The sequence below is a fragment of the Jaculus jaculus genome, chromosome 1, assembly GCF_020740685.1.
Source record: "Jaculus jaculus isolate mJacJac1 chromosome 1, mJacJac1.mat.Y.cur, whole genome shotgun sequence".
Lineage (NCBI taxonomy): Eukaryota > Metazoa > Chordata > Mammalia > Rodentia > Dipodidae > Jaculus > Jaculus jaculus.
In genome coordinates, this window is record NC_059102.1 from 177,171,359 (window position 1) to 177,196,558 (window position 25,200).

Genomic DNA, 25,200 nt, shown 5'->3' on the forward strand with positions numbered 1-25,200 from the left:
TGCTACTCCAGGAACATAGGACTATGATTGCCGTCTCCTGAGTGGAGCTGATCTGAAGAGATTTCCAGAAATGTAGAGCTATGGAGAGATGAAAATAATTTCTTACAGATAGGATGGTATATTAGGAGGGGAGTGAGCACTGTTTCAAAACTCTGTAAGTCTTTGTCCCATACCAATATGGAGTAACTTGGTCACTCACAAAACTTTTCTGTTAACTAAACTACTGTGACTGGTGGCCTGTGGAGACAAGAATCTCGAGTTGGAGGCCTGACTGAGCTACATATTAAACAGAACTTGAGATAAGAGATAGAAGCTCAAAAAATACTTTTTACCCTCTGAGTGACCTGTGTTCAGTCCTAGAGATCAGTAGGAACGCAAGATGCTGGGAGTGTCCCTGGCTAAGTGTGTCATGCTCGCATGGCTCCTCACATTTGATGACGTTCTGTCTATGGGTATAATAACCTGCATTGTTCAGCTCATCATTAGTTGGCTAAGGCAGGATCAAGGCACCTATTCAATGGAGGGAAGTCTGAGGTTTTCTGAGGCTGGGGGTGGAGAGTGCAGAAAGTAGGAAGCCCTCTTCCTGAAAAGCACTTCCTCCCCAGACCCGTCTCCACGGGCAGTCTGGGATTCTGGCATCGCATGTGTTGAAGTTCCTGTTGCTGGGACAAAACACCTGAGCAAAAGTGGCATATGAGAGGAAAGGGTTCATCTCAGCTCATGACTGCAGTGGAAGCTTCACCACGGTGTGAAAAGCATAGCACAAGCAGGACACTGACTCACACTGTCACATATCAACAGGGAGATAGCAGAGTAACTAGGCGAGCTATGAACGCCCAGTAGGTCTGCACTAATAAACCCCAGGGTTCTTCCCCACTGACCTCACTCCTCCCGCAAGGCTGTACCTTCCAAAGGCTCCACGCCCTTCCCAAACTGCCACCAGCTGAGGACCATGTATTTAAAAGCACATGAGGTACAGGGACATTTTTATATTGAAATCACAAGTTTCCCATTTTCTGTCCATGTGGTCCCTTGAGTTTAGATCTCTCATCTTGAGCTGTTCTAAGAGTTAGGCCAGAGACAAGAGAGTGACTCTGCTTGGCCAGTCAACAAATAGGTCCTTTGGCAAGAGGGAAAAGCATGCACGTGGCTGCACAGGATAAATCCTGGCATGGTGTTCCTAGGTATGCAGCCATGGGAACTCCAGATAGTCCAGAGCCAAGGGCAGGCATTGCTGTCTGCCTTCCCAGGCTGATTCTGAATCAGCAAACACAGCCAGCGCTTGGGGACAGTGGGGCAGGAAGGCGAAGGAGAGGACACATAGTGATGTGGAGCATGGATGTGCTCCGTCACATCAGCAGGACCCTAGAGGAGGTTGCTTGGGGACACAAACTGGCTGGGTGCCTTCCTGACTTGGGCACTTGCTTGAACCTGTTGTGGAGGTCACAGGCCAGAAGAGGAGGAGCACGGTTCCTGGGTGTTAAGGAAAGAGGCTCTGCAGTCCTGCTGTGAGCTTGTGCGGTCCAACGCCCTGCAAGAGACCTGAGGCTGAGCGAGCCCTGTCCACTTTCCCAGCAGCTCCCAGCTGTGTGATGGTCCCTGCCCCAAAGCGGCTCTATCCTGCTTGTCTCTCCTCTGCTGTCTATGGCAGTGAGGCACCTCTGTGTCACGTAGTCCTGTGTTCTGTTTCCTGACAGCCTCCCAGAGAGCACACTGCTCCGGCACCAGCCGCTGATGATCCTGCGTGTCCTGGTGGTGGTCCTTGTCCCAAGGGCGATCTCAGTAGTGTGGCCTCTGCTCAGGTTTGTGCCTTTTCCTCTTCCGCCCAGTCCTGTCTGCTCACCCCATCCTCTTCCTCGAAGGAATGAGTCTTGCTCCCTGTCCCCTCTCTGTCTGTCTGTTGGATAATTTCCAAGGCAGGGTCTCACTGTAACCACGCTGATTTGGGACTTACTCTATAGCACTGGGTGCTGGGATTAAACACATACAGCACCGTGCCTGGCGGTGTCCGTCTCTATAAAACCACACCAAACAATCAACAGCAGAGGACCGAGACTGTTAATCATTGGCCTGGCGTGTGCAAGGACTTCAGTTTGATCCCAAGTCTATAGAAAATCATGATGCAGGCTGGGCATGGTGGTTCAGTTCGTTACTCCCAGTTACTGGGGAGGCTGAGACATGAGGATTATTTGAGGCCAGGAGTTTGAGAACAACCACGGCAAGATAGGAAAACCCCCGTCTGAAAACAAAACACACAAGAAATATGGCCGTGGGCTTGATATGCCAGGGAAAATGTCCAGTATGATGGCAGGTGCAGGAGTGTCACCTGGACAGTTACTGGACGGCCACTGGTGCATCTGCTCGCTCCTGTGCTTGCTTGGTCTTGAGTGAGCTTTCTGTACTTGCAGTGTCCTGATGTCTGTAGAGAGAGAGAGGCCCTCAAGCTGGAGCTGGACAAGATGAAGTAAGGAGGGATGGGAGGGGGAAGTCTGGGGGATTACTTTATGGGGATGGCGGGAAGCCCAGGGGACAGCTTTGGCCATGTGTAGAGCCAAGTTGTAGTCCCACCATGTGACTCATGGTGGTCTATGGTCACAAGTGTCCTCTCTGGGTCCTGTCATTTGTGAACAGCTCTGTTGTACATTGTATCTTTTTTTACTTTTCTTTCTTTTTTTTCAAGGTAGTGTTTTACTCTATCCTAGGTTGACTTGGAAATTACCATGTAATCTCAGTATAGCCTTGAATTATTCTACTTCTGCCTCCTGGTTGCAAGGATTAAAGGCGTGTGCCACAATGCCCTGTCACCTTTCAATCTCCACGTGCCAATGTCCAGTGGGGTGTGTGGCCAGACTCACACTTCAGTCCCAAGAGTGGTTTTGAATGTTCTCTGTTCCTATCTTTCTGCTTTGTCTCTGGACACAGGAAAATTAACGAGCTGAACCAGGCCAAATGCGATCTGTGGTATTTCAGGTGGAGGAGCTGCAGCAGCAGGTGAGGAGGGGGTCCTTGCCTCTGAGCCCCAGCTTGTCCAAACCCTCTGTGGCATCCTTGAGGGTAGCCTTGTGCTAAGAGCTGGCTGAATTGGATCCTCCTTCTGGTCTTGGCATAGAATTCTCCAGAAAGGATTTTTTTTTTTTTAATGGAAACCTGACCACAAAATATTGATACATTTTAAATTAAAAAAATGCTTGAGCGAGACAGAGAGAGAATTGTTGTGCCAGGACCTCCAGCCACTGCAATCAAACTCCAGATGGGTACGCCACCTTGTGCACATTTGCAATCTAGCATGCTTGCATGTACTTGTGCATCTGGGTTACATGGGGACCTGGAGATTCAAACATGGGTCCACAGGCTATGCATGCAAGCACTGTAAGGGCTAAAGCCTCTCTCCAGCCCACAATTTTTATTTATTTATTTATTTTTTAGTTTATTTGAGACAGAAAGAAGAGAAAGGGAAAGAGAAAGAAAGAAACTTGAGAGAGAGAGAGAGAAAGAGAATGGGTGCAACAAGGCCTCTGGACACTGCAAATAAACACCAGATGCATGTGCACCTGGCTTCCATGGAAACCAGAGAATTGCACCTGGGTCAGTAAACTTCACAGGAACACATCTTAAGTGCTAAAAATTTTCTGTTTAATTTTAAAGGGCCATTACTGAAAGTTTTCATTGTGTATTCTGTATTTTTCTTTTTTTTCTTTTCTTTTAATTTATTTATTTGAGAGTGACAGACACAGAGAGAAAGACAGATAGAGGGAGAGAGAGAATGGGCGCGCCAGGGCTTCTAGCCTCTGCAAACGAACTCCAGACGCATGCGCCCCGTTGGGCATCTGGCTAACATGGGACCTGGGGAACCGAGCCTTGAACCGGGGTCCTTAGACTTCACAGGCAAGCGCTTAACCACTAAGCCATCTCTCTAGCCCTGTATTTTTCTTTTAATCAAACGAGGAACAAGGGATCATTTTGAAGACCTTAACTTAAAGGACTTTTTAATTTGTTTGTTTGGTTTTTAGATGTAGAGACTCTCCCTAGCCCACGCTGACCTGGAATTCACTATGTAGTCTCAAGGTGGCCTCGAACCCATGGTGATTCTCCTACCTCTGCCTCCTGAGTGCTAGGATTGAAGGCATGTGCCACCACACCTGGCTTACAGGACTTTTAAAAAAAGAATTTTATTTTTATTTGAGAGAGAGTGGAGAGGAGGAAGGGAAAATGGGTGAGTCATAGCAAACTAACCCTAGGTGTATGTGCTCTGACATATGTAGGTTCTGGGGAGTTGAATCTGGATTCCTAGGCTTCTCCAGTCTTAGCAACAAACCCATGTCTCCAGCTCTAGTTTGTATTTTTTGAGATAAGGTGTCAATGTAGCCCAGGGGGACTTGGAACTCTTATGTAGCTGAGGCTGGCCTTGAATTTGTGTAAATATTAGGTTATAGATATGACCCACTCTGTCTGGTGGAAAGACCACCTTTTACACATTCCATTTATAAGTCCAGGCAGGCCATATAATTCCTCTCTGTATAAAACTTTTCTTACATGGTCATGGACTTGAGTTGTAAGTGAAGATAATTTACACCCTTTAATGGGATTCTGAATAATAACCTGGACTCCCCAAATTGCAACTGTTTCTTTTCCTCATGCATTTGCCTAGCCACTCGTTGCTGGCCAAGAAATGGGCCAGGAGACAGTTGGAGGCGCTGGATAGACAGTGTAGAGCCCACCACAGATCAGCTGTACCCTAGGGAACAACTGACCTGTGAATATTTCTCTGACTGTTAGAGGTGGGATCCCTGGCTCCTCCTTGACCCTGCAGAAGCCTGGAGTCTCCACTTTAGGGGTGAACTTTAAATTTTTTTTTTTGTTATTCATTTTTATTTATTTATTTGAGAGTGACAGAGAGAGAGAATGGGCACTCCAGGGCTTCCAGCCACTGCATATGAACTCCAGATGAATGTGCCCTTTGTGCATCTGGCTAATGTTGGTCCTAGGGAATCGAGCCTCAAACCGGGATCCTTAGGCTTCACAGGCAAGCGCTTAAACACTAAGCCATCACTCAAGCCCAGGGGTGAACTTTCCTGCTGAGGATTCAATGAGAAAAATTGTGCAAATTGTTAGAGATTAGGGAGCGGCACTGAAGCATGGGTTAGCTGCCTCTGCTCGTCCCTAGGCGGGGTCTAAATGTCACGGAAGATGATGAGGTGTGAGGATGTGTGCGGGAGACATGGGCTCTCTGAGCTCCCATTTATCCACGGAGAGTCTGGAGGCGGCCAGCATCCCTCACTCCCCCGTCTTCCTGCAGGTCCATCAGAAGAGCCAAGAGGTTCAGGATCTGCAGCAGCAGAGGGAGCAGTGCCTGGCCCTCAAGCACAGATATGCAGCGGCCTTTCAGCAGCTCCGGGTGGCCTGTCAGCAGCTCAAGTTTGAAAACTACACCCTGCACGAGCAGTTTGCACCTCAGGGCCTGATTGGGGACCAGCTGAAGTATACGGAGGCCCAAACCAAGGTGGCAGCTGACATTGCTAAGACTGGTCTGATTGTCACAGACACCCTATGTAGTGGAGACACCATGGTGAGCCGGGCTCTCCCTTACCCCTCCTCTCCTCCCTGCGTCCCCCTGTGCCCTCCTGACCTCATGCCCTTGCTGCAGGTGGATCAGAAGAGCCAGGAGGCTCGTGATCTTGAGGAGCAGCTGCACCAGTGCCTGACCCACCTGCAGCGCTATGAAGGGTGCCACCCGCAGCTCCGGGCTGCCTATGATCGCCTCAGAGGTGAGCAGGAGGCGCTGCACAGGCAGTTGGTGCTGCAGAGCCAGCACGTGGTCCTGCTGCAGCACAGCGAGGCCCAGGCCAAGATGGAGGCCCAGAGAACCCACCAGGAATTGCAGGAGGCGCAGGTGAGATGTTGGTGAGGCTGGGCGCAAGTGGGAGGAGGTGCCACTCCTGTTCCTTCCTGGTCCCTGCAAGGCACTGGGAAAGTAGGACCAGCTGTGGATTCCACTGACACTTGAAATTTCCTATTTTGGTCCCAGATGCAAATCATGATGCTCGAAGCATGTGTCCTGGAGCTGAAGGAGCTCATGGAGGACGTCTACCGTAAGTGTGTGCTGCTCTCTTCAGAGTCTGACAGCATTGGTGAGTGGAACCAGGCCCACGTCAGGGGGCTGCACATGGGATGATGGGCCACAGATATTACATGGTCTGAGTCTATTCATCTGCGTGCCATCCACACAGACGATTACAATGCCGTCACTCAGCACCAGAGGGCATCGATGAAGGCACATGCCATAGAAAAAGAGAATTGCATTAGTGTTCTGAAGCAGGAGAAGGAGATGCAGGTAGGACCCTGAGACGTCGGTGGGCTGGGCAAGTGCAGGGCTGGCACTGAGCGCCTCTCTCCTCAGATCAAGTTGTCAGCGCGGCAGCAGCTTGGACCAAGACAGGAAAAGAAGGGCTGGTGGAAGTTCTTTGGATCCCTCCTGAATACTGCTTATCAGCCCACTCCAGGGCTCCCGGGAACCCAGGATGGCAGCACTTCTGACCAACATGGTAGTAAGTAGAGCCTCGGGCAGGACAGGGGATAGACGTGCCCACAGGAGTGCTGGCGTCGGGTTGGACATCCACAGGGCAGCGGTGGCATGACCCTCACAGCACTGTCCCCGCCCTTCCCACAGATCTTCAGGAGGTGAGAATTGAAGGCTGTGTGGGGCCTGAACAAGGCAAGGCTGCAGAGGCCGCTCCTCATGAGAAACCCACTGCACAGCTGATGGTACAGCAGCCTTCTTGGATCCAGAGTGCGGGGAATGCTTGAGCTTGGGCAGCAAACCCTCATCCCCTTTCTACCACCACCATGAGAATACAAACAGGATCATGCCCGAGTCCCCACCCCTTGCTTAGACCCACTAAGATCATTTTGGCAGCATTTTAATGGTCCATAACCTTGGCAGGACAGTGTGTGGGGATCGTGCTGAGCTCAGTAGAGCTCCTGCCTGTGGTTCCACTTTTTTCCCTCCCCTCTCATGTTTTCATGTGACTAGCCATGAGGCATTGCTACAGGATTGATGTGACTCAGCGTACTGTTGTTAGGGGTAAGAGAAGGCACTGGATAGGAGAGACTCAGAAATCAAAGTACCTTCTGCTCCTGCTGTCCCACCCAGGCAGGAAGCGTTCTCTCACTGCACCAAGGGTCAGAAGGGAAGGAACTGCTCAGGCCTGTGTACAGAAGAGTAACACCTATCTTTCGTTTTTAAAATTAAACCGCTCTTCCCCCTCCCTTTTCTTCTAGTTCCCCTGCACTGGATCTCTTCTTCTTTCCAACCAGTGTCTCTCCTGTGTTGATGTCATCCGTTTCCCCTTCCTATTGTTGCACAGTGTCTTGAAGACAGTAGTGAATGTAGTCTTCTTCCTTGGCCTCAGACATTCTCTCTTTCACCAAGTCTCTGAACCTTGGAGGGTGGGATAGTGCTGAGAATAGACGCTTCTCTAACCAAAAGTGTGAATATATTGGATGGGCGTCCTTTGCTAGCAAGTGCCTTTAACTGCAGAACCATGCAACCAGCTCCACTGTGTCTTCTTCTCTTTGCCCACCTTGTAGGAACAGGTCCAGGAAGTGATACAAGGCAAGCAGCAGCTACATGTTCTGGTGGCCCAGCCGAACCACCTAGAAGATGAGTGAGCACTCATGAAGTATGAATCCTGAGGGACTCATGGCTGAGTAGAATGGATCCCCTTAAGGAGGCTTTGGCCTGTCACTTCAGTGCCCACAGAGAGTCAAGGACAGCCTCGGCGACAGTAAGTTCACTCTGTGTGGTGATGTTGTAGGGGGCACAACCTGCTGTCTTTCCCCAGGAGGAGAGGAGCTGAAGCGGGAGCAGGAGGCTACTCAGTTAGACTTGAACACCTTTGAGGACCGAAGCAGCCAAGAAGCCATGGTGAGCTGGACCCTGGGCACCCCTTCCCTCTTTCCTGCCTCCCTCTGGGACCTGTTCTCAGACCCAAGATGTCCGATCCCTGCAAGGCCGCCCTGCCTGTGTTCAGCTGGCCTCAGAGCAGGAGGCCCTCGGCCAGCAGCTGCACAGCCTGCGTGTGGAAAGGCCTCAGCACGAGGCCCAGACCCAGAGTGCAGGAGAGATGGCCCAGGGGAGCAGGGGTGAGGCTAGGCCTAGGTGGGAGGAGCTGCCCACCCTGAGCCTGCTCACTCTTTCCTCCCCACAGGAACACCTGGAAGGCATGGGCCAGGAGAATCTGCCAGGCCAAATTGATACCGGCCAGAACCGTCTCAGCTCCTGTGACAAGCCCTGTATCCCTTTTTACTACAAGGATTATGATATTGTTATTATTTAAAAGCTTCCCGCGGGCCCAGCACTCTCTATGCAAAGCCATTTAGAGGCATTTGGGGTGAGGCCTCCATTCTAACCAAACACACACAAGTGGTACCTTTTACCTTCTGCAGCAGGGATGACCCCAGTAGGAAAGCTTATTTGGGGGCATCTGTCTGATGTATTTCATTATCAATAAATAGACTAACCATCCTGCTGGTCCTTGTGTAGCTCAAGTGTCTGATGTGTGTGTCAGTCCTGTTTGTCACCCAGTCACGTGTACAATGGTTATTGCAGCTGCCCTGCACTTGCTATGAAGAAGATGCCCAGAAATGACTGTTTTCACATGGCTTTTGGTCATGTCTTTGGTAGTTATCCCCTTGAAAAACATGTGACAATTCTTTGTACCACAGGGATAGTCACACTTTCTCTGACTCATACATTGTAAAGAATTCATTTCCTCGCTGGGTGTGGTGGCGCATGCCTTTAATCCGAGGCCATGAGTTTGAGTCCACCCTGAGACTCCATAGTGAATTCCAGGTCAGCCTGGGCTACAGTGAGACTGTACCTCATATTTATTTGGGACTCAGGAAATGCCACTATTTCTCCTGAAGTTTCCAATTCTTAACATTAACAGAATGAAAATCGTTACTGTATTTGTTCTGTTTTTTTCCCTATAGTTATCTTTGACCAAAACATTGTTTTAAGCTGGGCGTGGTGGTGCACGCATTTAATCCCAGCACTTGGTGGTCAGAGGGAGGTAGGAGGATCACCATGAATTGGAGGCCACCCTGAGACTACATAGCAAATTGTGGGCTAGGGTTGAGACCCTATCTTGAAAAACAAAAACAACAAAAATAAAATAAAACATGGCTGGAGAGATGGCTTAGCGGTTGAAACGAGGCAGGATTTCCCAGGACCCACGTTAGGCAGATGAACAAGGGGGTGCATGCGTCTGCAGTTAGTTTGCAGTGGCTGGAGGCCTTGGTGTGCCCATTCTCTCTCTCTCTCTCTCTGCCTCTTTCTCTCTGTCACTCTCAAATAAGTATAAGAATAAAAAAAAAATTAAAAAACAACAAAATCCCATATAACTGTTTCCCCTGGTTGAGGGACAACAGATACTTCTTTGTCCCCCATCGTACCACTCATTTCCCTCAGCGAGCAGAACAAGAGGCTCTGGCACCACTTACGTGCAACTAGGATGTCGTCAGTTGTGATCACTTCATCTAGCTGTAGCAGGAACGTCTCTGTGAAAGTGGCCAAGCTGGCGATGGGAAGGCGGCCATACTTCCTGATGAATTCCTGCAGGAAACAGGGTAAGGGCAAACTTCAGGAAGAAGAGCTCCCTGGCCAGGCTGGCTGAAAGAGGCAGGGTTGTGTCTGCGGAGAACTCACTGGAGAGCCGCCCTCAAAGTAGCCGTTCTGACCGATGTGTCAGCCAGATTCTGATCCACAGAGTCCAGAGTCTCACTCAGCAGCTGACTCATCACAGAATCAAGAAAGTCTTGAGAAACTGCCATGGAGGGTCTGTCCTTCCTTGCAAGTAGAAGGCCCTGAGTGTGAAGACCCAGGACCTACACAAAAATGCCTAGAGTGGTGGCCTGTGCCTGCAGTCCCAGGGCGGGGGAAGGGGAGACAGGATGATCCCTGGGACTTGTTGGTCAGCCAGTTTACTGGTGAGATTCAGGAAAGAGGCCCTATGATTTCAAAGGAGGTGGTAGTACTCCCAGGAATGACCCCACGGTTGTCCTCCATCCTCCACATGCATGGACACACATGTGCACCTGCACCCAACAGATTTGCTCCTGTATTCATAAAAGGAGAGAAATGGACAAGGGACATATAGCCAGTTTACCACTGAGAAATGATAGATCTAAAATATGTTTACTTGATGTCAAGGTTTTAACCAGTAGACAAAATGAGTCTTGTGGCTAAGGCCTCACTCATTAACAGCTCACTGATTCTAATTAGTGATGGTTTAAGGGTTACAAAAACTGTCTTTAAGGCTCTCAATAAAATAAATATGTTCCTCAGTCAAGGTTTCAACCCCTGTCCTCTAACAACAGTTAGGATGTGTTCTCATGAAATGGAGTACAGTTAGGGTGACTGGACCCCTGAAGGTAAGAAGCCAGGGCAGTTTGCACTTGCTAGAATTCAAAAATTATCTCTCTTCTTATCTCTTGCCTATTTACTTAGACCTGTTTGTCCACAAACAACCAGGACCCCTCCTGGGAGGCAGGGCTTTCATAGCATTTAAACATTGTGGTTGGTCAAGTTCAGCGCCCTAGAACTTGGTGTCAGGGCTAATCTCTTCTTGAGACAGCCCCTAGCCCTAACCAACCAGCTGTCCCTCTGGTTCACCTGAGCTGGACAACAGCCCACCACTAGAGAGTTATAAGTACCTTTCCAAGGGGAGGGCGTGCTCTCTGTCCACTTGGGAGCTTCCAGCTGTGGGTGAGTTTTTCCTCAGCTGGGCCTGGGCTGGCTTGACCTAGGCCCAGCTGGGTTGAGCCAAAGAGCACCCTAGCCCTTATTCTCCATATGGGTTCTTTATCCCTTCCGACTCCCCACATACCAGGAGCTCCTTGAACTTTCTTTTCTCTCTCTTCGTTCCACATTTTTTTTTCCCAGAACCTCCATGAGGGATTTCTAGCCATGTAGGTGTCTTTTATTGGCTCTATACTTCCCTGAATATATATAAAAATTTAAAGCTTGTAATTTAGACCTCCAGCCACCTGCCTGGAGGCAGCCACACTGAGCTGATCCAGCCCTAATGTGTAGGGAAGGATTTGGAATTTCAGTCTAAAGACAGGCGGAGTGCCCAAGCTTTGCCTGGAGCTCCTGAAGTGTGCTTGCTTGTGCTGGTCTGTTGGCGATGGCTTCTCTCTCTGTCTGCTTGGTCCAGTAAAAAGGAACCAACTTCTTCTGTCATTACAGAATTTCCCTACATCTGTGAGCATCAAATAAATTTCCTTCCTCCGTTAACTGTGTTGGTTTGACAGTTCATACCCAAAGCGGAAGCTGACTGCTATAGAATAGGTTGTGAGGAGTGAGACTTGCTGAAATGAATCTAGGTGGATTTTGTTCTTTTTGAACTTGTTTGCTGGAGGAATGAGAAACTTATCACTTGCAACTAAAGATGTCTTCTGGAGTGGTAAGCCGTGTTTTATGGACTATTCTAATGAGAGTCTGAAAATGCTAAGTGAAGAGAGAACTAGACTTGGAGGTTTGGCTTATGAACTTTCTAAAGGGAAGGAAATATTGCAGAAAACCTTGTTGAAACTAGTCTACTGATACCAGCGTTGGCTGTGCTCTGCTGCCAAGCCCCAGAGAGTTTGATCAAGGTCAAATGTGTCATGGACTGATACGCTTGGCTAAAGATATGGGACTGAGAGACACAAGATTCAAAATTGGAAAAACTCAAGCAAATTTAAAGTTATTGGCACACAGAGCTGCTCTTGTCAAAAACATTAGCAATCTAAAGGAAGATGCCCAACTCCATTATATTAAAACACCAGGGAGAATGCCTGAGATAATCCCACCCCAGAAATACTGAATGGCAGGAATGCAAACTCTTTTGAAAGGAGGTATTTGTAAGGAATAAACCCGCTCTACAAATCACTGCTTTATTTTCTCTCTGAATTAAGGATATGGCTGTGTCCTGCACACCCGGTTATTGGTTTTGTAAGAATGAGAAATACATGGAAGGGTGAAGTGTACATGGTTCCAGTAGCTGTGAGACAGGTCCTGATGACCCTGACAGGATGGGAAACCCACTCACTGGAAGATGGGCTGTAGTTTGCATGGAGATCTGAAGCTGTTTTGGATCTATCAGGACTGTGCAAGGACTACCATGGAGACTGCTGGTTAGGGATGGAAGTTTTCTCTGGCCTGTCATCCCAGCTAGAAGGGTGGAACAGGAATATCCGGACACATCTGACTGATGTATATCAAACTTGAGTTGCAGAAGTTTGATGTTTACCTGATGGCTCTTGAGTTTGCATTGTTCCAGTCTCTCCTTGCTGTGCCTTACAGCAGTTGAAAATGTTTAATGTTGACTCTGTGCCTTTATATTATAAGACTCATGGCTAAGAGACTCTTCTAAATCTTAGATGAGACTTATGACATTAGAACTATTTTAAGTTGGTAAAGTCTATGGAGGCCTTTGAATTGAGACTGAACAGAATTTAAAATGTGGATGGTAATAAATCTATTGGGGGCTGGGGTGGAATATGGTACATTGAATGCATGTCCTCCAATATATTCAGGAATGTATCAAAGCTGGTAATTTAGATCTCTAGCCGCTTGGCTGGAGGAAGTGTCACTGGGCTGATCCTAGGGTCCAGCCCTCACATGTGGGAGTGGATTTGGAATTCCAGTCTAAAGAGATACAATGTGTCTGAGCTTTGCCTGGGGTTCTTGAAGTGTACTTATTTTTGGAGCAGGTGGTGGCTTTTCTCTGTCTGCTTGGTACTGTAATATGGGGCCCACTTTTTCTGTCATTATGGAATTCCCCCTGGATCTGTAAGCTTCAAATAAATTTCCTTCCCCATATAACTGTACCTGGTTTGTAAGTGCATCCAAGCAACTGAAGCTGACTGCTGCATACTCCGTAAGTACCATGTCACCTATCAAGTCCTCTTGCTTTGTGCGTGCTTTGACCCAGGAACCACTTAAGGGGCCCCTTCGCATTTCTGGTGGCCATCAACAAGTAAGGACGTTTTGTTAGATGGTGGTACAGTCCTCTAAATGTGGAGTGTGGATACCAAGGCAGCACTGACCTCCAGCTCCTCCTGGTATAACTTGAGGGTGCCCTCCAGCTTCTCCTGCCTTTTTTCCTCCACTATGTGCAGTGACTTCATTTCTTGAGAATATCTGGGGTGTCCAAGATTTGGATGGAGCTTCTGGAAATTCTCGGCCTTCAATCAAATCAGAATTCAGGGGGACTTAGATACAGACTTGAGACCAGGAGCAATGTCCTATTTCATTACTGGTTGCACTGACTATGAGCCCACCAGACCCAGCAGGCCTTTACATGATACAACAAGGGGTTTCCTGAATAAGTTTTGACTTGGTTATCAATTCACCAATGCCTCCTGTATCTGAGTCCCCATGTAATAATCCCTCACCTGCATTCTCTCCTTCCCTTGAACTTTGCCCCACCCATCACCTTCCTCCTCCTTCAATGCATCTTCTTTTTCTCTAGCTGCTTCTGTTGCTGCTCAAAGGGTAGCTGGGTCTCATTCATGGAGGCACAGAACTTCTTCCAGTGCTGCTCCTTGAAATTCTTCATCACCAGTGTTAGCTACACACCTGGGGCAGCAGTTCTTCAAATCGCCTCAACTGGGCTCATAATCCTGTAGAGGATCAGGAAAGGGACACAATGGAGCCGAGCTGCTGAGATGGTATCTGCAACAAGGGCCAGCGCTGTTTCCCTAAGAAAACATCTTGGTATCCACTGTGGTTATAGCTATTCCATTAAAGGGAGTCCTGCAGTCAAACACATGGACAGTGCTGATTAAGCGAGTTCAGAGGGGGCCTCCTGTATACTTGCTGACTTTCCACCTTGTAAAGATCTGGGGCAAGTTCTTACCCAATACCCCTTCAAACGTTACCTTTTTTAGCCTCCTCCCTTCCTTTCGGTACGTCCAATCAACCCTGGGCTGACCTAGCCTTTCACTCCTCTCTCTCCCCTTGTCTCTCATATTTACATCTCTTTAAATTTCTAGATATTTTTTGGAAGCTATTTCCATTTTCACTAATTCTACCATTGGCTTTGTATACCTTGGCTACAAATTCACTCATCATTTTGAAATTACAGTTCTTAATTTTTCTATTTTACCAATTCTACTTGATACTTTATTGTATCTAATGGGTTATTTTTGTAGTCTCTTGCTCCTTGCTTGTGTTTCAAATTTCCTCTTTGATTTAATGATGAAAATATTATTCTATGCCTAATAGTTCTTACCCTGTGGCCCAAGCTGGACTTGAGTTCAGAATCCAGGTCCCCTCTTGAGTGCTGGAATTACAGGTCTTTCCCAGGATGTACAAACCTTGGGTCAGAAATTCCTCTACAACCAGAGTCTTTGCTGTTCTCATTCTGCATCTCTTACCCTAGGTGTATTGCTTCCTTGTGTCTATGTGGGTCTGTTAACTCTTCATCAATGTGATGGCTTACTCTGGGAATTTTATTAGTGAGAATAGCTTGAAGAGAGAGTTGAAGACAAATTTTCCAGAGAGGATTTATAGTCTTTCTATTAAGCAAGTTCTGGACACCATAAACTCAAGATAGTTTTAAGCTGGAGTATATATTTCACATCTTTGATTTTGTTGAGACAGGTTCTCATGTAGGTCATGGTGGCTATAATTTCATTATACAGTCAAGGATGACCTTGAATTTCTGATCTTTCTGCTTGTAAGTCCACGTGCTACCATTACAGGAATGTGACCCTGAGCACAGTTTTTTTTGGGAATGAGCATAAAAGCCAAGGTTTTGTTTTTTTTTTTTAGACCTCTAGGCTAACACTTTACCAACTAAGCTACATTCCCTAACCCTCTATTTGAAAAAATATATATATATAATTATTAGAGGGAGGAAGGGAAAGGGGCAGGTAGAGACTAAGAGATAATGGGCATGCCAGGATCCAGCCACTACAAATGAACTTCAGACACATGTGGTACCTTATGCTTCTTGCTTATGTGGGACCTGGGGAATCGCACCTGGGTTTTGGCTTTGCGGGCAAGTACCTTAATCTCTGAGACACCAGTGCCGCCCCTAACCCACTATTTGAGTTCTTTTAATGATCCACAAAAACAACTCGGAATTCATGTGTAGGTAAGTATGACTTCTGGTTTAGAAACCACATGAAGAGAACAGAATTCTGGATTTCCATTGGATGTTTTTGGATGGCTTTGTTCCCTTCAGTTAGTACCAAGGCTTCTGATCAGACAGTTTCCATGTACAGAAAGGCTCTATCACTCATTGGCCTCACTCTGCAGTTAAGAGTCCTTTGTGAAGGCTAGAGGAATGGCTTACTGTTTAAGGTGTTTCCTGTGAGCCCAAAGGACCCAGATTCAATTCCTCAGGACCCACGTAAGCCAGATGTGCAAGGTGTACATGCATTTGAAGTTCATTTGTAGCAGCTGAAGGCCCCGACACACCCATTCTCTCTATCTGCCTCTCTCCACCCACCCTCTCTCTCATTGCCTCTCTCAAATAAATAAAATAATATACGTTATTTAAAAGAGTCCTTTGTGAGCCTAGCTTTATGTAGAACTACTAGCCATGGGTTTCCTTGGCATGTGCCTTCTACTCCCAATACCTTGAAGACCGTGATTGAACACAGAGCATCACATTCACATGGGTGTCAGCAAATTGATTTATGGCAGAAACCAGGGTCACTGCTAAATTTATCAGTTTCTACTTTCACTTTTTGGTCTTTGTGTGTCTCTGACGTTACAGAGAGCTCAGCAGTGCCTTTAAGAAATCTTGTCCTGGGCTGCGGAGGTGGCCACATGCCTAAAGAGTCTGCTGTGCTAGCATGAGGGCCCGAGTGTGGATCCCCAGAGCTCGTGTCCAGCCGGACTTCCTCACTGGGGGAACTGAGGCTACAGTGTAGAGCTTGACTCTCCCTAAGGACTTTTAAGTTTCTGAACTTGACATTTTGCTGGTTTGCATGACTTGAAGCTCTACTGAATAGAACAGATGATGTTTTAATCACTAAAGTGACAGTAAGAAAAAAGGAACAGGGTTGGGGACTTAAAAAATGCCAAACCACAAGCTGTCTTTGACTTGCAAGCGTAACTTGCTTAGCTTGAAATATAAAATTATGGCAAAAACGTCTCTGAACAAACCCGGAATGGGCTGAGACAAACTGCCCCTAAGCACTAATGTCCCCTCCTGTCCTCTTTATTCCATATTCGCTTAGCTGGGTGGGGCGTAGCTGCCTTGACTGAAGTGGGTTTCTTAGAGGGAAAGAGGAAAGTGTGATCACTTACTAAGCCTTAGGAGGAGGCTGGTCCCCAGCATCAGGTACTTTCTGTCCATTCGGCTGTATTTGGGGTGCCGTGTGATCCTGTGGGACAAAGAAACTTCGGTAATCTGGAGCATGGTGTCTACAGCCCAGGAGACTTGCTTGGGGTATCAGAAGTGCAGAGTGGCCTGTGGATCCCTATCCCAGTTCTGTGGATGAGCCCTTTGAGGTACTTCCCATCTCTTCAAAGGACATTATCTTGATTTTTTAAAAATATTTTTATTTATTTGAAAGGAGAGAGAGAAAAGGCATGCCAGGACCTCATGCCACTGAAAGGAACTCCAGATGCATGTGTCAGTCTGAGCATCTGGCCTTACATGGGTACTGGGGAGCCATATCCAGGCCATTAGGCCTTACAAACCAGTGACCTTAATTGCTGAGCAATCTCTCCAGCTCTCTTGAGGAGCCTAGAAGTTTTCATTCTTTCTTCAAGAAGAAACAGGATGAGCCCTGGGTGAGGGCACCAAGTTAGCAATTACAAACATGATTTTCAGGGGAAGCAAGATGGCTCAGTGAGCAAAACACAGACACCTAGCCATAAGGGCCAGAGCTAGGATCTCTCTCAGTCGCATGGAGGTAATCAAGCCCACCCCTGCAAACACACACACACGTGTACTTGTAAACTCATGCATGTCTCTCTCACACAGACACACAAACACACAATTACTCAATTAGATGCACACCCTCTATACACAATGAGTAACATTATTATATACATGTTCCAGTGCTGCGGATATGAAGTTTAAATTGGGCTGCACACCCTCTCTTTTATCTGGCAGCACTAGTGACGTAGGCTTCCATTGTATAAGCTCTTAGAAATAAACATCGAAACTCATGGTTGGATCACATTAAAAAGTAGATCTCTGCCCCACAACCTGCAGTGCTGTGCCCACAACAGTAGGTTTGGCCCAGATCAATGGCCAGAAGCCAGCCTGCCACAGGCTGCCCTTGCAGGCTCTCACACTGCTGTCTCACACAGTAGTCCTGAAAGGTAAACAGTACCTACTGCAACCACAGGCTCCAAAGGGTCAGCACTGAGTAACAAGTGACAGCTATTGTTGCAGGTAGGTTCACATTGCTGACACAAAACACCGGACCTAGAGCAGCTTGGGAGTAAAAAGTGTTTATTTTGGCTTTTGGGCTCAATGGGGAAGCTCTATGATGACAGGGTAATATGACGGCACGAGCAGAGGGTCGACATCAACCCTGGCCAATATAAGGTGGCCAATAGCCACAGGAGAGTGTGCCAAACACTGGCAAGGGGGACCTGGCTGTAATACCCATAAGCCTGCCTCAACAATAAACTGCCTTCTGGAGGTGTTAATTCCCAAATGGCTATCATCTGGCAGCCTAGCTTTCAGAACACCTAAGTTAACGGGGGATACCTGAATCAAACCATCAAAGCTACCCTAATTTCTGTCACTATTTCCAATGTAAGCCCAACCAAACACAGCCAGGCAATTTCACCAATCACACAGAGTCTTTCTCTCAGTGGGCCAGCTTGCAGCGCCTCTTGCAATAGCTTCTGACCAAGGCCCAGAGGCTTCTTTGTTCCTTCCATCAGAAGTTCCACACTTCCCCAGTTAACCTTAGATCTGCCAAGTGTACTTGATGGTGGTGAACATCCTGCTACCACCAGCTCTGAGACAGGAGCCTTTGCTCCTCTTGTTTCATTGGTCTTTGTTTCTCTGCACATCATGGAAGGCACAGGGTTTCAAGAAGCAAAGTTAGGCTTCTCTTCCCTTTCATTATTCTTTTTTGTTCCTGTTTTTGTTGTTGTTGTGTTTTGAGGTAGGGTCTCACTCTAGCCCAGGCTTACCTGGAATTCACTATGTAGTCTCAGGGTGGCCTTGAACTCACAGCGATCCTCCTTACTCTGCCTCCCAAATGCTAGGATTAAAGGCGTGCACCACCAAAATCAGCTTCCCGTCCCTTTCTTAAACTCGGGAGGTAACCCCAGTCATCCAGGGTTTAGTTGGTTCGGCCATTTGCCTTCTGTTAGCTACGTTCCCTAGAATCTGCCAGGAAAGTTGGTGACCAGAGCCTCAAGTGTAATGACAATCCAGGGCTTAGTTGGTGGAGGACAGGCCACAGTACATGGCCCAGAAAACTTCTGTCTGTCATATTGCTGCAGGAAAACCATCTACTCAGTGGTGTGCCTCCACATGTCCTTATTTCTAATCATTTTAATGTAAGAGAGCAAAAGAGAGAGTGAGAGCAAGACAGCGAATTGCCACACCAGGGCCTCCAGCTACTGCAGTCAAACTCCAGACGCACGTGCCCTTGTGCACATGTGCGACCTTGTGTGTTTGTGTCAGTGTGTGCATCTGGCTTACATGGGACCGAGACAGTCAAACAGCAGTCCTTAGGCTTCACAGGCAAACCCTTAACCACTGATCCATCGCTCCTGCCCCCGATGTCTTTTTAAAAATGCTATTTATTTATTTGCAAACAGAGAGAGAGAGTGAGAGAGAGAGAGACAAAAAACCATGCTTGCACAATGAAATGGTGTCACTCACTGAGCCGCCTCCCAGTCCCTTAGGTCAAAATCTAATTGGAATTCTAAGGGTGTTGTGGAAGCGTTGATCATCGTCTCTGTTTTGTAATTTGTTCCACCTTTTCAGGGTCATCTACAATGGTAATCAATAACAGTTATACTTATTATGAAAAATACAACCACCTGTGTGCATGGCTAAGGAAACGTGTCTGTGCTGGCCTTAGAAATGAGACTGTAAGCAGGGTAAGTTGTTATGTCGAGGCCCATGTCCTCAGTGTTGCTAAACTTCCTCTCCCTTCCCTACCCCTCCCTCTCCTCAGATGACTTACATGCCCTCACATTGCTCCCACATCTGCTCTTCTTTTGGGTACAGATGGCCTATCCGTGGTCACGAAGTATGGTTCCACATCTGGACTCTCCTTGTGGTTCCACCATTTAAGGGTTGTGAGTTCTGATTACGTCTTGGAATGACTGTCTACTTCAGGTTCTTCATCCCTGCAATGGGGGTTAAAAACAACGTTCACCTCATACACTTCATGGGAAGACTAATGGCACTAATTAGAATGGGCACACCAAGACCTCTAGCCACTGCAGACGAACTCCAGAAGCATGGGCCTCCATGTGCATCTGGCTTACATGGGACCTGGGGAATCGATCCGGGGTTCTTAAGCATCGCAGGCAGGTACTTTAACTCCTAAGTTATCTCTGTTGCACTCAACTATTTTTGAAATATGTAAATTTTTAAAAAATATTTTATTTTAGACTTCCGGTAAAGATGGCGGCGTAGGTACCACGCCAAAGCAGCCTAGGGGGGAAAAAGACCAAAAAAACTCAGCAAAATACACACTTTTACTAAAAAGTGAGGTGTATAGGAAATTGAGGCGGCAGCGGAGAAGTAGAAGAGTTATAGAGCATCCAGAGCCCGCACAGGCGGGAACAGCGGCTCCGGCAGCTCGGCCGCGGCGCAGCAGAAAGCCGCCAGACTCTCGGCGGGAGCCGCAGGAAAAGCCAGGTGCGGGCGCTTCCCCTCACACCGCGCTCTCCGCAACACGGGAAACGTGAGGGGAGAGCGGCAGCGAGCAGCGGAGGAGAAGACCGCAAGGTAGAAGAACACGTGGAGCAGCGAGACAACCAGAGCAGCCCCGGCTCCCTCCGCTCCCCACTGCCAGAACCCAGCTCCAGCGAACACAGCAGCGGCCTGGGACCGGGCCACGCCAACTTGGGCTGACAGCGGGACCCAAGCAGGAGCAGAGTTTGGCAGCAACTTCAGCAGCTCCAGCACCAGTACCAGCGGCCCCAGCAGCAGCGGACCCAGGAGCGGCAGTGGCGGCAGATCCCGCAGCAGCGGCTTCGGGGGGAGCAGCGGCGGTGGACACAGCAGCGGCAGCTTCAGCAGCGGTGGTGGCTCCAGTGGTGGCAGCTATGGCAGCAGCAGAGGCAGCAGCAGCGGCTCGGTTTTGCCCCGTAGGAAAAGCAAGTGCCCAGCTCCAGAAATCAGAATAGCAGCCCGACGACCCAGGCAGCAACTTGACTGAGACCAAAATCACCCAAGGTAACTGGGATTGCACCAGGGAAGGGTCTCACATGGTCACAAGCTGACTTGGATCCCTCAACAGACCAGAAATCTAAACCTCTTTGTTGATAGAGGATCTGGTCATTATAATAACTACTCTTGCATACATACTCGGGGCTGTTTTTGATTGAATGTGTACAGTGTTTAGTTAAATTTTAGAATCTACCTGTATTTTATTCCACTCAGCCTGCTTGAATACTCCTATAGCAGGGAAACTCAACCCCTAAGAACATCTTTGTAGATACTCTGAGAGTCTTAAGAGCCACACCTAATACCTTAAGGTCCTACCCTGAAAATATATTACATCAAATCAATTGATACAGCTAAGAATACACAGCTAGCTAGAAAATCCAAGCATTAACTTAATCCAAGATGCAAAAATATATACATTATAACACAAGAAACACTAAAAAGCAAGACGATATAAATCCACCTAAAAGTATTAATGCATCAGAAATGTCCTCCCGTGAGAAAGAGTTAGAGGAAATGCCTGAGAAAGAGTTCAAAAGAATAATTATAAATATGTTCAAAGAGGTCAAAGAACACATGAAAACAATCAAAGAAGAAATCAAAGAGGAAATCAAAGAGGAAATCAAAGGAATCAAAGAAGAGGCAGGACACCAATTTAATGAAATAAAGAAGGCAATACAAGACATAAATATGGAAATAAAAATAATAAAGAAAAACCAGTCAGAATTACTAGCAATGAAGAACAAAGTTAATGAAATAAAAAACTCTGTAGAAAATCTCAACAGTAGGATGGATGAGGGAGAGGACAGAATATCTAAGCTAGAAGACCAGGTGGCAGACCTAATGCAGTCCAACAAAGAGAAAGACAAACTTATAGAAAAGTATGAGTGGGAATTTCAAGATATTCGGGACACTATGAAAAGATCCAATATAAGAATTCAGGGCATAGTAGAAGGAGAAGAACTCCACTCCAGAGGCATAGTAGGCATCTTCAACAAAATCATAGAGGAAAATTTCCCCCAAATTGGGAAAGAGGTGCCAATACAGATACAGGAAGCCTTTAGAACCCCAGCCAGACAAAACCCAGAAAGAACCTCTCCTTGCCATATTATAATCAAACTTCCAAACACACAAACCAAAGAAAAAATATTGAAAGCAGTTAGAGAGAAAAATCAAGTTACCTACAAAACCAAGCCCATCAGGATTACAGCAGATTATTCAACACAAACTTTTAAAGCCAGAAGGGCTTGGAGTGATATATTCTAAGTTCTGAAAGATAACAACTGTCAACCAAGGTTACTTTATCCTGCAAAGTTATCCATTCAAATAGATGGAGAAATAAAGACATTCCATGACAAAAGCAGGTTAAAGGAGTATTTGAAGACAAAACCAGCTCTACAGAAAATACTTGATAGAATCCTCCATGCTGAAGAAAAGGAAAAGCACACATATAAGGAACCTAGAAAAAACAAGCTATACTCAAATACCAGTTAACAGAACACAGCACAGGTAGAACCAGTAACACACACACACACACACACAAATGGCAAACATAAATACACACCTTTCAATAATATCTCTTAATATCAACGGTCTCAATGCCCCAACGAAAAGACATAGATTTGCAGACTGGGTTAAAAAGCAGGATCCTACAATTTGTTGTCTCCAAGAAACTCACCTTTCTACAAAGGATAGACATTATCTTAGGGTGAAAGGTTGGAAGACAGTGTTTCAAGCAAATGGGCCTAGAAAACAAGCAGGGGTTGCTATCCTAATATCAGAGTAGAATTTAGTCCGACGTTAGTCAAGAAAGATAAGGAAGGTCACTTTATATTGATTAAGGGCACACTCCAACAGGAGGACATTACAATCCTAAACATATGCACCTAACATGGGGGCTCCCAAATTCGTCAAACAAACACTACTAGAACTAAGGTCACAGATAACACCAAACACATTGGTGGTGGGTGACTTTAACACCCCACTCTCATCAATTGACAGGTCATCCAGGGAAAGAATAAACAGAGAGGCATCTGGACTAAATGAGGTCATAGAAGGAATGGACCTAACAGATATATACAGGACATTTCATCCAAAGGCTGCAAAATATACATTCTTTTCAGCAGCACATGGAACATTCTCTAAAATAGACCATATATTAGGACACAAAGCAAATCTTAACAAATTCAGGAAATTGAAATAATTCCTTGCATTCTCTCTGACCACAATGGAATTAAACTACAAATCAGCAGCAAGAAAGGCTATAGGGCATACACAAAATCATGGAAACTAAACAATACACTACTAAATGATGAATGGGTCAATGAAGAAATCAAGAAGGAAATCAAAACATTCATAGAGTCAAACGATAATGAGAACACAACATATCAAAATCTCTGGGATACAATGGACACAGTTATAAGAGGTAAATTTATAGCCTTAAGTGCCTATATTAAGAAATTAGGAAGGTCGCAAGCAAACGACCTAATGCTTCACCTTAAAGCCTTGGGAAAAGAAGAACAAAGCAAACCAAAAATCAGTAGGTGGGAAGAAATCATAAAGATTAGGGCAGAAATTAATGAAATAGAAACAAACAAACAAAAAATCCAAAGAATTAATGAAACAAAGAGTTGGTTCTTTGAAAAGATAAACAAGATTGATAAACCCTTAGCAAATCTGACCAAAAGAAAGAGAGAAGAGACACATATGAATAAAATCAGAGATGAACAAGGTAACATCACAACAGATTCCAGAGAAATTCAAAAAATCATAGGGACATACGATAAAAGAATATACTCCACAAAGTATGAAAATCTGAAAGAAATGGATGATTTCCTTGATTTATATGACCTACCTAAATTAAATCAAAATGAGATTAATCACTTAAATAGACCTATAACAAACATGGAGATCCGAACAGTTATCAGTAATTTCCCAACTAAAAAAAGCCCAGGCCCAGATGGATTCACTTCTGAATTTTAGCAGAGCTTTAAGGAAGAGCTAACACCATTGCTTCTTAAGCTTTTCCGGGAAATGAGAAAAAGAAGGAATTCTATCAAACTCCTTGTATGAGGCCAGCATCATCCTGATACCAAAACTATGCAACGATAGAAAAAAAAAAAAAAAAGATAATTACAGACCAATCTCCCTCATGAACAAAGATGCAAAAAACCTCAACAAAATATTGGCAAACAGAATACAAGAATATAACAGAAACATCATTCACCCTGACCAAGTAGTCTTTATCCCAGAGATGCAGGGATGGTTCAACATATGCATATCTATAAATGTAATACATTATATAAACGGGTTGAAGGACAAAAATCACATGATCATCTCATTGGACGCAGAGAAAGCATTTGACAAAATCCAACATCCCTTCATGATAGAAGTCCTACAGAGACTGGGAATAGAAGGAACATATCTCAATAAAATAAAAGCTATTTATGACAAGCCTACAGCCAACATATTACTAAATGGGGAAAAACTGCAAGCTTTTCCACTAAAATCAGGAACAAGACAAGGGAGTCCACTGTCCCCACTTTTATTTAATATAGTTCTGAAAGTCTTAGCCACAGCAGTAAGGCAAGAGACACACATAAAAGGGATACAAATTGGAAAGGAAGAGACCAAGTTATCATTATTTGCAGATGACATGATTCTATACATAAAGGACCCTAAAAACTCTACTAGCAAACTGTTAGAGCTGATCAAAACCTACAGCCATGTAGCAGGATACAAAAGAAATACACAGAAATCAGTAGCCTTCATATATGCTAACAACAAACACACAGAGGGTGAAATCAGAGAATCATTCCCATTCACAATTGCATCCAAAAAAAAAATTAAGTACCTTGGAATAAACCTAACCAAGGAAGTAAAGAATCTCTACAATGACAACTTTAAAACACTCAAGCAAGAAATTGCACAAGACACTAGAAAGTGGAAAAACATCCCCTGTTCCTGGGTTGGAAGAATCAATATTGTGAATATGGCAATCCTACCAAAAGCAATCTACACATTTAATGCAATCCCTATCAAAATTCCAAAGGCATTCTTCATGGAAATAGAAAAAACAATCCAAAAAATCATTTGGAATCACAAAAAAACCTCGAATATCTAAAATAATACTGAGCAACAAAAATAAGGCTGGTGGTATCACCATACCTGATTTTAACCTATACTACAGAGCCATAGTAACAAAAACAGCCTGGTACTGGCACAAAAACAGACATGTAGATCAGTGGAACAGAATAGAGGACCCAGATGTAAGCCCAAGTAGCTATAGCCACCTGATATCTGATAAAAATGCCAAAAATACTCATTGGAGAAGAGACAGCCTCTTCAGCAAATGGTGTTGGGAAAACTGGATATATATCTGTAGAAGGATGAAAATAGACTCTTCTCTCTCTCCATGCACAAGAATTAAGTCCAAATGGATTAAAGACCTTAACATCAGACCTGAAACTCTGAAACTGCTAGAGGAAAAAGTAGGGGAAACCCTTCAACATGTTGGTCTTGGCAAAGACTTTCTGAATACAACCCCAATTGCTCAAGCAATAGAACCACAGATTAATCACTGGGACCTCATGAAATTACAAAGATTTTGCGCTGCAAAGGACACAGTGAAAAAAGCAAAAAGGCAACCTACAGAATGGGAAAAAATCTTTGTCAGCTATATATCTGATAGAGGATTAATATCTAGGATATACAAAGAACTCAAAAAGTTAACTAATAAGGAATGAAACAGGCCAATCAAAAAATGGGCTATGGAGCTAAATAGAGCATTCTCAAAGGCAGAAATACGAATGGCATA

General features: G+C 45.8%; 1 protein-coding gene and 1 long non-coding RNA gene across 5 annotated transcripts in view; one reads left to right on the top strand and one right to left on the bottom strand.

Annotated features, from left to right (window-relative positions):
* The window catches only part of LOC123463770, a 44,804-nt gene that overhangs the window by 18,032 nt on the left and 1,572 nt on the right, over positions 1 to 25,200 (bottom strand). Inside the window, exons 2-7 of one of the 4 annotated variants that reach the window (XR_006639174.1) lie at positions 19,171 to 19,336; positions 16,310 to 16,386; positions 13,482 to 13,668; positions 13,093 to 13,230; positions 9,502 to 9,613; positions 5,625 to 7,893 (exon numbers count right to left, since the gene is read on the bottom strand). This is a non-coding gene — a long non-coding RNA (uncharacterized LOC123463770). Of the gene's footprint in view, positions 1 to 5,624; positions 7,894 to 9,501; positions 9,614 to 13,092; positions 13,231 to 13,481; positions 13,802 to 16,309; positions 16,387 to 19,170; positions 19,337 to 25,200 lie in introns of those variants that run through there. The other 3 variants (XR_006639164.1, XR_006639158.1, XR_006639169.1) reach the window with 3 other exon arrangements.
* Positions 1,704 to 8,524, top strand: LOC123463601 (golgin subfamily A member 2-like). The gene is made up of 12 exons (XM_045159836.1): positions 1,704 to 1,802; positions 2,409 to 2,464; positions 2,923 to 2,991; positions 5,297 to 5,566; positions 5,645 to 5,890; positions 6,026 to 6,128; positions 6,228 to 6,331; positions 6,398 to 6,545; positions 6,668 to 6,762; positions 7,588 to 7,660; positions 7,842 to 7,924; positions 8,208 to 8,524. Exons 3-12 carry the CDS (start codon positions 2,950 to 2,952, stop codon positions 8,334 to 8,336), a joined length of 1,293 nt encoding a protein of 430 aa, XP_045015771.1. The 5' UTR covers positions 1,704 to 1,802; positions 2,409 to 2,464; positions 2,923 to 2,949; the 3' UTR covers positions 8,337 to 8,524.

Bases quoted from the DNA above. Each gene is read 5' to 3' on its own strand.
- LOC123463601 (XM_045159836.1), top strand. From the start codon at position 2,950: ATGCGATCTGTGGTATTTCAGGTGGAGGAGCTGCAGCAGCAG. The intron at 6,129-6,227 runs GTGAGTGGAACC...CCATCCACACAG, and splicing joins TTCAGAGTCTGACAGCATTG to ACGATTACAATGCCGTCACT. The intron at 6,763-7,587 runs GTACAGCAGCCT...CCCACCTTGTAG, and splicing joins AACCCACTGCACAGCTGATG to GAACAGGTCCAGGAAGTGAT.